Here is a 10555-nt window from a genome sequence, read left to right as displayed (position 1 = left end):
TACTGTATTTCTTAAGTTTTAAGGGCCTAGTTTAACACTAGAAGACATACCATTGAAGCCAAAACCTATGGGTGGTATTTATCTGTGGAATAAAGTTTATAATTCAGTATCCTTAACACCATATAGTCTCAGAGCAAGCCAAACAGAGCACCATAATTTGAAAAGTAACTCAGACAATAATATCATTTAAAGAAAATATTTCAGAGCTGAAATAATTCAAATCTTTTCTTGGTCAAATAACTGAACAAAATTTCCCCTACAATGCCCTTCAATATTTTAATTTATTTAAAGCCCTGTCCCAGCTCACCTGTCATTCCTGCATTCTTTTAGAAACTCCCCTAGTGGCCTAGAAGTGTTAACTTAACTAGCATACTAGAGAAAGATTCGGAAGTACTGTAGCAATTCATTTTCTTTGTCTACTTTTTTTTTCCTTTAATCCCTCTAGCTCATTATTTTGTTTTATTTTTCAGTTACAGTGGATATTCAAAGTGTTTTATATTAGTTTCAGGTGTACATAGTGGTTAGATAATTATATAATTTACAAAGTGATTCCCCCTCCCCTGATAATTCAAGTACCCACTTGGCATCATACCTAATTATTACATTATTGACTATTCCTTATGCTGAACTTACACCCCCTGACTATTTTGTAACTACCTATTTTCTTTGTCTACTTTGATGGAAACTATTCTCTTACTAAATTGTGAAGGTGAAATCAGAAGGAGAGTATGACGTAACAGTTTTTAAATGGCCACATCCCACCCAATGAGACAAAGAAGTGAAGGACCCAGTGATTTTTATGACAATGAGCATTAAGGAAGACCCTTCAAGTTCCTAACTTTCAGAAATTTACGGACTTTAAGTGTGAGGGCCAACCCCATTGACATCACAGATTCTTCCTGCAGTCACAATGCTGCTGAGCCACCCTGGAAAATACTCCAGAAATAGAAAGACTTTAGTCAGGATTCAATCAATATTCCTTAGTACTCTGGCTTTCAAAGAAAGAAAATTTTTTAAAGTCTCAAAGTATCAAATCAATAAAAAAAAATAAAGCCAGGAAATCAAGCACCATGAGTTCAAGTATTTATCTCATGGATTACTCAAGGTCTCTGAATTTCTCAAACTTTACTATCTGACTTATATTTCATATTATACATAAACAAGGTCATAAATCCCAAAGAAAACCATTGGATGGTTTGGGCACAATAGGGTGAGAAATCATTCCATATTATTTTAGAACAGTTTGATCTAAAGGAGTGCATTTCAGCCAAGTTTTCTAAATGTATAATGGAAGTACCTGAGATAAGCTCTTCTAGCTGGTTAAAGGTGTGATTGGAGGGTCTTGGGATGGGGCGAATGGGGTAGGTAAGCAGGGAAGAGGGGAGTACAAACCAAATTGGAAGGCTCCCTTTAACCATTGCCATGTGTACAATAATACAATTTTTAAAAAATCACCACTGCAGAAATTCATGTGCCATAGTTCCTGATCTGATTCAGAATTCTGGTTGCCTAGATACAGATATAAACAAAAGTGTCTCCCCGACTGCCGAGGAACAGCCAGATGAACCTGATGGCCCCTTGCCTGGCTCGACCAGTGACCAGAAAAACAAAGTAAGTACTTTTAGCTATTCTTATTAAAGACAGAATATTTTGTTCAGCTTCTTTAAAGCTCAGCATTGCTTAGAGACTTCTAAGGAATCCTGGAAAAGTTGTTTTTATTTTCACTCTACCCACATTTCCTGTTGGGTTTGTTTTTTTCTGCTTTGACAAAGTGACTAATGGCAACACACTCTGAAAAAGCAAAAAAGGCTCAACTTTCGAATACATCCATTGAACTGACATTTAATATGTATGCTAAAAATTAACAAAATTGATTATTTTTTAGTTAAATACAAAAGAAACTATGATAAAGTCAAGGTATAGATGGTATCTGTAACATGAAAAAGAGATCAGCTAAATGGAATGTTTCTTTTACTGGTACTTGTCATAGCTTCCCCATTAATAAAAAAGAACATTCAAAAAAAGGAAGTGTTTTCAGGCTTTTCTTTTTAATTCCCATGACACCTGACCGGCAGGTGCAGCCTCTTGTGATGGAAAGAGCACTGGAAAGCTAGCACAATGTCAAGCACTGATATTTTGTATCTGGTGGCTGTACCACACACTTGCTGTGTGACTTTCAGCAATGACTTAACCTCTCTGTTTCTTTTTCTGTGGAATGGGCTAATTAAGCCTGTCATTCAAAGAAGTGGAGTTTGAATGGGCCACTATGGTAAAGAGCTTAGCATATAGGAAGGACTCAGTCAATAGCTGTAATATAATTATTATCATTATCCATATGATCTTGAATAAATCCATTACTTCTGATCCTCAGATTCATCACCTATGAAAATATTCATCTTAAATTCTTTCTGTAATAAAGGATTTCAGTTACTTAAAATAACTGTTATTCTTTTGATAAAATCACATGACACATGTGAACATATTTTATAGGCAATTAAACCCTAAAGAACAACAACGTTTTCAAGTATTATTCTGAAACAGGTGAAAACTGATGCATGTAAAAATTCCCATAATAAGCATCAAGTTGTTTGTGAGAATTTTTATGTAATTACATTCTAGCTTGTAGGAATAGGGATGAAACAGAAACTCCTATATGCAATTAGCAAAGTTATTAAATTTACTGTGTTATATATATGAAAAACTGCACAGAAATAAAAAGGAAATATATATGCCATAATGTTAATGACTTGTGCTCAAAGCAGAATTATAAGTAAAAACATTTTTTTCTGCATCTTTCATTTTTCTATATGCTTAAAAATTTCCTCCTTTATTGGGTTTAACATGTGTTTAAAAGTTTATGACTTGTAGGTGTGTTAAGAGGATGCTACTTATGGTTTTCAAAATAAGACTTAAATTAAGAAAATAAAAATAAAACATACGCAGCCCATTGTTTCACTTGAGAAGGAAAAAGGACGACAACAACCCAGTAATTTAGTGTCCTCGGACAACATAGTCATCATGACTCCGTCATTCCACAAACACTTACAAAGGGCTAGTAGGTGCCACGCTTAAAGGGACCAGCCAGTTGCTGAGGAAATACCACAGACCCCTGCAGGCCAGGGGCAGCAGCGGAGAGGGGAGGAGGAAACAGCTGGCATTAGTAAGTGAGGAACCCAGGCCAGCACTGTTCCAGCAGAAAACTGCGGTGAAAACAAGAGCGAGAGCAGGCCAGTCGTGGTCTCTAGGGAGTGAGGGTGGTTTTCACAACATGGACCTGGGCCCAGTGGATCATTATATTCCTTCTGTAGGGAAAGACCAGGCTTCAGAGCAGCAGATGCCACTCAGCAATGGGGAGAGGTCTAAAGCCCATGGCGACTCCAGCCTGTTCTGCTTGCCAGGCCAGGCCCGGCCAGGAGAGCCTTTCTGTTGTTAGCTTCATTGGTAATTGACTTTTTTTTTTTAATATAAATTTTATTGATTTTCCACAGAGAGGAAGGGAGAGGGACAGAGAGTTAGAAACATCGATGAGAGAGAAACATCAATCAGCCGCCTCCTGCACACCCCCCACTGGGGATGTGCCCGCAACCAGGGTACATGGCCTTGACCGGAATCAAACCCGGGACCCTTCAGTCCATAGGCCAACGCTCCATCCACTGAGCTAAACCGGTCAGGGCGGTAATTGACTTTTATTTTTTTAGATTTTTTATTTTTAGTTTCACGGGAGGAGCTAGATTTCCAATTATGTTTCTTAGGGCTTAAATTAAGAAGAAGTGGTAATTCCTTAAGCATTTGCAAAACGAACGATTTCGGTATGTGGGTCTCAACATATTCTGCTCACCACCGCAGTATACAATAACATAAAGCAAGAAAAAATATCCTAGGGAGATATCTTGTTTAAGTTTTAAAATGAGATGGAATTCCACTCTTCTCTCCTATTGAATCTAGTTCAGTGACAGGTTATTAAAATGAAGATAAAAATGTGTCCTGCTCTTAAACTTAAAATAAAAGAGCATTAGAATTGAAAACAGTTTCATAGCATATGCAAGCACAGTAAGTACATTTTGATCCTCTTTCTTCCAACAAATGCTTCAAATTATGAACTTTAATGCAAATAGAACTTTCTAGAGACGCCATTTTTTAAAAATAGATAAGCATTCATATGGTCAACTATGTTTAGTAGTAAGTTATGTACATAACTGTGATCTGACTTTTTTAAATATATGTTTTGATTTCAGAGAGAGGAAAGGAAAGGGAGAGACAGAGAGAAACATCAATGATGAGAGAGAATCATTGATTGGCTGCCTCCTGCACGCCCCACACTGGAGATTGAGCCTGCAACCCCAGGCATGTTCCCTGACTGGGACTTGAACTATGATCACCTGGTTCCTAGATCAACACTCAACTACTGAGCCACACTGGCTGGGCAACTGTGCTCTGACTTTTATTTCTCATTGGCTATAATAAACTGGCACCAGCTTTATTAGAAAACAAAACTATGCCGAGGCCGGTTTGGCTCAGTGGATAGAGCGTCGGCCTGTGGACTGAGGGATCCCGGGTTCAATTCCGGTCAAGGGCATGTGCCTGGGTTGCAGGCACGTCCCCAGTGGGAGATGTGCAGGAGGCAGCTGATCGATGTTTCTCTCTCATCGGTGTTTCTAACTTTCTCTCTCCCTTCCCCTCTGTGAAAAATCAATAAAATATATTTAAAAAAAAAAAAAAGAAAACTACTTTGATAGACTAGTTTTCTAGTATGGGCTTTTTTTTTTTTTTTTTTTTTTTTTAGAAAATTAGCTGATTTCCCTTGGAATTCAGCATATCAGGAATAATTCACTCTGTAAGGACTTCTTTAGTAATGCAGCCAATAATCACAGGATATTTCATTTAAAATTTATCTAAGAATAATCTATGACTTTGACCTTTCCCAAAAGTTTTTCCTATGATACCAAATCTGTGAAATGCAGCTCCCTGATGTCTTCCCAGAACTTGACTTTAGTTTTAGTCTCCAGCAATACAAAAGGGGCCTGTGCAAGATTAACTGGGCTGATGGTCTATGATCTATAGTTTTTGCTTTGTTTAAAATTTAAAAATTTATGTAAGGATAAGATAGATAGGAATTTCCCGGATGGTACATTTTAAAGCCATGACCTTTGTTTTAGGTAAGATTATCTCCAGTCAAAATGTCAACCAAGAACTCTACAGATCTAGTTGAATATGTTGACAAGTAAGTCTGTAAATTATAAATAGTTTTAAGTACTTACTGTATCTAATGATTCAGTTAGAGACTAAAGGGGTTGAAAAAGATCTTTAGTTCATCCAAACTAGTCTCTGCTTTTGAAAGAGACTACATTAAACAATCTGAGAAAGACAAGCCTTTCTATCCTATTCCTTTCTGATTGACAGAGCAAGCTGATTTTACTGTCTGCTCTTTAATAACCTGCATAGGTTCCCATATATTTATGAATGAAACTAGAGGCCCAGTGCACGAAATTTGTGCATAGGTAGGGTCCCTAGCAGCTGTCAGCTGCCAGCCAGGGCCTTCCTTCCCCGGCTGCCAGCTGCTGTCTGGGGCTTTCCTTCATTCTGCACCACCCCCTAATGGTCAGTGCACATCATAGCGAGCGATCAAACTCCTGGTCGAACTCCCAAGGGGACACTTTGCATATTAGGCTTTTAGATAGATAGATAGATAGATAGATAGATAGATAGATAGATAGATAGATAGATAGATAATACAGCATACACAGTAAGTGACATACTACTACAAGTTCTGACATAGTTCACTATGACTTTACAAATAAACCAAATAAATCTTTTAACATTTCATGATCAAAAGTCAGAAAAATTTGAAATATATTAAATTAATAATCAGAAAATTTTGATTGAGCTGTTTACAGTGCCTCACCTGGAGCTCATCCAGGGGAGGCCTACAGAAGAGGGACAACTCTGGGCACGTGGAAACATAACGTGCTATTGATACATGTGCAATGTCCAAAAGATGCTAGAATTCCGGTTTGAAAAGGTGAGATCACAACAGGCAATGCCTATTAATTTTGTTGTTTTCCATTCCATTGGTCAGAGGAGGATTTATTCTTATACACCAGTTAATGTTTGCAGAGAACTTGGGATTTAGTATTGGGCTTTCTGAGATTTTCTGTGTGACCTCAGTCAGTCCCACAATGTCTCTGGGCTTTGGCGCTTTCATTTGCCAAATGAAGAGGTTAGATGAGAAGTTCTCTAGGACCCACTGCAGCTTTAAAATAATTCTGGCTCTAAAAATATACATCAAACAACAGGTGACCTTGAGAAAAGTAAAAGGTCTTCTCTTTTCTGGGCAATCTCTGCTCCCTCTATAAAATGGAGTGAGGATTTAAGTGGTAGATGATGAGCAGCCTGAGCCCCAGGGGTATTTATTCAAGATAAGACCCAGATTTCATTTCCAGGATGCGGATTAGAAAGATGCCTCTACTTTCTGTTTCTCAACTCTGCCCACAATTTCTCATAAATATTATTTTATGTAGTAAAGTAAATGGCTAAGATTTAAGAACATACATTGTTTTCCCATGGGATTTAATTTTGAATGGAAAACAAATTCCACCCATAATTTTTTTTTTAATTTTTTTAATTGACACTCCTTAAAAATTTTCTTACTATTGAATCAAATAATTTATAAGGTCTCTTCCATCCCTAAGATTCTTTGGTCTTCAAAAATTGGTTATCACCATTTATTCACTTAACAAATATTTATTGAGTATCTACTAAGTGCCAGGCACTATGCTGGGCACTTGGAGAGCCATCAGTGAACAAAAGAGACAAAGATCCCTGCCCTCATGGAGCTTCTGTTCTAGCAGGAAGAAGGGACACACATTGTAGAAAGTCTGACAAGGGTAGGCCTCATTGAGAAGTTGACATTTGAGTAGGGACCAGATGAGGAAGTTGGCCATGTGGACATCTTAAGGAAGAGCAAAGTTTCTAAGGCAGGAACATTCCTGTAGTGTGGCAGAAACATCAATGAGGCAAAGAGGGCTGGAATTAAAAGGAGAGAAGTATAAACTTGAGCTATGATGCTAACTTGATGAGGGAAATGAAATTGCTTTGTAATGAGGAGCTGTCTGCGCTGGGCTTTCGCCAATATGTACCTCAGGTATTCCCTCAGTAGTACACTTTGGGAAGATGAAGGTCTGGCTGACATCCAAAGAATGGCATTTAAAATTTAGATACATAAAACTATCAGTAAGTCAAATGGGCAAAATAATCCATGATTAATGATTCTCTTTGTGGTAGAATATGGCATTCAGGGTCTGGAAAGTATTCATCGTCAAGGTCTTCTTCTTAGTACCACGGCAGATATTTTATTAGACTGTGATGTATTGTTTTTGTTGCTACACGATGGAGATGGATATTTCACATTACAGTACACAAGAAAGGAAGACAAAATGCTGTTGTTTGAGCTTTCTATGGGATAAGTCATGTTAGGTTGGAGATCTTTCCGGTTTCGTTTTGCAATATCATATCCTTCTTTGAGAGCAATTAGCTCCCACGTGAGAAAGCTCAAAATAGCTTACACAGCTTATGAAGAAAGGAATACATGGGGCACTTTGGGTTGTTAGTTTATTGTTACTTGGTGGACCCTCTCCCACTGAATAGTTCCATGGCCCCACTGACCACATATATTGTTATAGCTCTTACTCAGGGTTAATCATCTTATTTAATCCTGACAATAACCCTAGGAGGTGAATAATGCTACTGTTTTAAAGATGAAGACAAGACACTGGGGTTCAGAGGAGACAAATATGTGCCCAAGGTCACACAATGATATGATAGAATCAAGATGATAACCCAGAAATCTATGCTTATGTTACTTCAAAACTTATTTTCTTAATCACTCCTCTATCCACACTCCCTGCGAGCTGCACACACACTGTGGGGCATGTTACCTCCAACCCCTCCTTTGCAGCAGAGATGTGATGCAGTCATGGATTTCTGATCTTCCTCCATGGGTGCCCCTCCCCTAGTCTCACTGCATTTTAGCTGCACCTCAAAGGCACTGATATTAGCCACACTGCTGTCCTTTATTCTTCACTCTCTTGCATCTCCTCACTGACCCCATCTGTGAAGGGCAAGACTCTGGCTATGGGAGGGCATGGCTGCAGGAACAAGCCATTACTCACAACACCTTCCCCCAAATCAGTCAGGGCAGGTGCTGCCCAGGTGAAGCTCAGTCTCCCTGACCCAGGAGCCTCTCTGGACTCTTGCCACAGCTAAGAGCTTCTGCTCAATGTGAGAACTCTGCCGTGTCAGGCTGAAGCCAGCCTCGGTTCCCTAGAGCAGAGAGGATCCTTAGGACTCCAATGAGACATGTGGGCCAAGCAGAGGGTGAAAATTAAACAATGCTGGGAGCAAGTTACATATTAAAAATCAGAATAATGAATACCTCTTATATCTGAGAAAAATGCAAATATAAAAGGAAGATCTACTAATTGGTCTAAACAAAGCTGATGTGATATAGGAGAGTCAAAGAGGCAGGTTACAATGTTTCCCAGTTGAGTTACTGATCATTTCTAAGCCTTGGTTTTTACCTAAATTGAAAAACTTTCACTTATGCCATAGGTTAGTTGTGGGGATACAAAGAAATAGTGTTTATGACAGTGATATATTGACTAGACGCACTATATAGAAAAAAGAGAGTGCAATAATACATTCCTTATATTTCCTCCGGAACTCCCCTCAAATCATGTACCGTCTGTATTCGTTTCCTAGGGCTGCCTAAACACAGTGCCACACCTGGGTGGCTTAAAACAATGGAAACTTATCGCCTCACCATTCTGGAGGCTAGAAGCCCAACAAGGTGTCAGCAGGGTTGGTTCCTTCTGAAGGACCTAGGGGGAGTCTGTTCCAGCCTCTGCCCTGGCTTCTGGTGACAGCTGGCAACCCCTGGCATTCCTTGGCTTGTGGATGCATCACTCCAACCTCTGTCTTCACATAGTGTTCCTCCCGTGGGTCCCTGTCTTCACATGGCCATTCTTATAAGAACATTGATCATTTTGCATTAGGGGCCCATGCGACTCCAGTATGACCTTATCTTAACTAATAGTATCTGCAACAACCCTATTTCCAAATTACATCACATTCTGAGGCATTAGGACTTCGACATATCTTGTTGGGATGGCGGGGGGGGGGGGGGGGAGAGACAATTCAGCCCATAACACCAAATAATAATCTATAATAGTAAAAGCAGAATATGCTAATTAGACCGGACAGCCGAACAGCAGAACGACCATCTGGACGACCTTCCGGATGAAGCCGGGGCTGTGAGGCCAAGTGCCTTGCACAAATTTTGTGCGTTGGGCCTCTAGTTACTAATAACTATAATAAGAATGCATGTCTATAAAACTTGTAGACATTACAAAGCACTTACATAAATTGATTCCCTGGGCCAACTGGGTAGGGCAGGAGTCATTAGCTCCATAGGACCGACAAGGCGCTCTCCTCTGGGAAACCTAAAAGAGGTTCCATGTAGTCAGTGGCAGAAGCAGAACTTGAACCCAGGTCTTCTGACTCCAACTACAGTGTCCTTTGCCCTACAGACTCACATAAATAACACACACCCTCCACAATAGCAAGATAATATGGGAAAGTGTCTCAAGAGTGCTACAAAATGCCATAGGAACTCCAAAAGTCACCAAAACAATTTGCTGCTGCCGTTCACATTCATTTCACCTGTAAGTGAAACCCAGATGTCCACATGCCCTCAGTCACACAGGACTCTGGAACATGTGCCAACCTGCTTGCCTCCATAAGAAAGCAAATCACAACAGGTACATCATTAATTCTGTAATTTTATACTTTAAATGTACTGAACAAGAGGAGTTAGCCTCATACAACTTTTCTCCAGAAAACACCCCCAATCAGCCTCCTTATCCAGTCTCCTCCTGGCCTGACCACAGTTTGGAGCCCTCGCCTTCCCAAGCCCTTCCATGCAAATCCTGGTCCTGGCCTAACCCTACCGACCTTGGTCTACTTCCCCCCGGACTTCACCCACAGAAACACGAATTGCCTCCCTCACCTCCCTAGAGCATTCAGCCCTCTGTAAAACTAAGCAATGGAGGCTGCTGTAGCCACCAAAATCCATCTGCCAGGGGGCTATAAGTAAGCAGTGGAGAAACTTTATAAAATATATTTTCAATTTCATTGCTACATACACACACACACACACACACACACACTCTTAAAGTATTTGTGTAAGGCATCAAAATGTTCTGTAAGATTTCACTACACACACACATACACACACACACACACACACACACACACAGGGTGTCTCAAAAAATGTATACACACTTTGAATAATTATTCATTCCAATGGGTAAATCTGAAAAGAAAGAACCATCATGTGAGCTATCAGCTGTTAAGTGTGTATACATTTTGGGGAACACTCTCTAGGTAGATAGCTAGATAGATCAGTGGTCGGCAAACTGCAGCTCGTGAGCCACATGCGGCTCTTTGACTCCTTGAATGTGGCTCTTCCACAAAATACCGACTTCTGCGCATGGGCCAC

General features: G+C 39.7%; 1 protein-coding gene across 1 annotated transcript in view; it reads left to right on the top strand.

Moving 5' to 3' along the window:
- Positions 1 to 1028: 1028 nt before the first annotated feature.
- The window catches only part of FAM81B (family with sequence similarity 81 member B), a gene marked incomplete at its 5' end in the record, with an annotated part of 57303 nt that continues 47776 nt past the window's right edge, over positions 1029 to 10555 (top strand). Inside the window, 3 exons of the mRNA XM_059691855.1 lie at positions 1029 to 1080; positions 1514 to 1611; positions 5157 to 5221. Coding sequence (XP_059547838.1) covers positions 1029 to 1080; positions 1514 to 1611; positions 5157 to 5221 — 215 coding nt within the window. The remainder of the gene's footprint in view (positions 1081 to 1513; positions 1612 to 5156; positions 5222 to 10555) is intronic.

The sequence above is a fragment of the Myotis daubentonii genome, chromosome 4 (genome assembly GCF_963259705.1).
Source record: "Myotis daubentonii chromosome 4, mMyoDau2.1, whole genome shotgun sequence".
Lineage (NCBI taxonomy): Eukaryota > Metazoa > Chordata > Mammalia > Chiroptera > Vespertilionidae > Myotis > Myotis daubentonii.
Note: the sequence above shows the minus strand (reverse complement) of the source record. Positions and strands in the feature narration are given on the sequence as shown.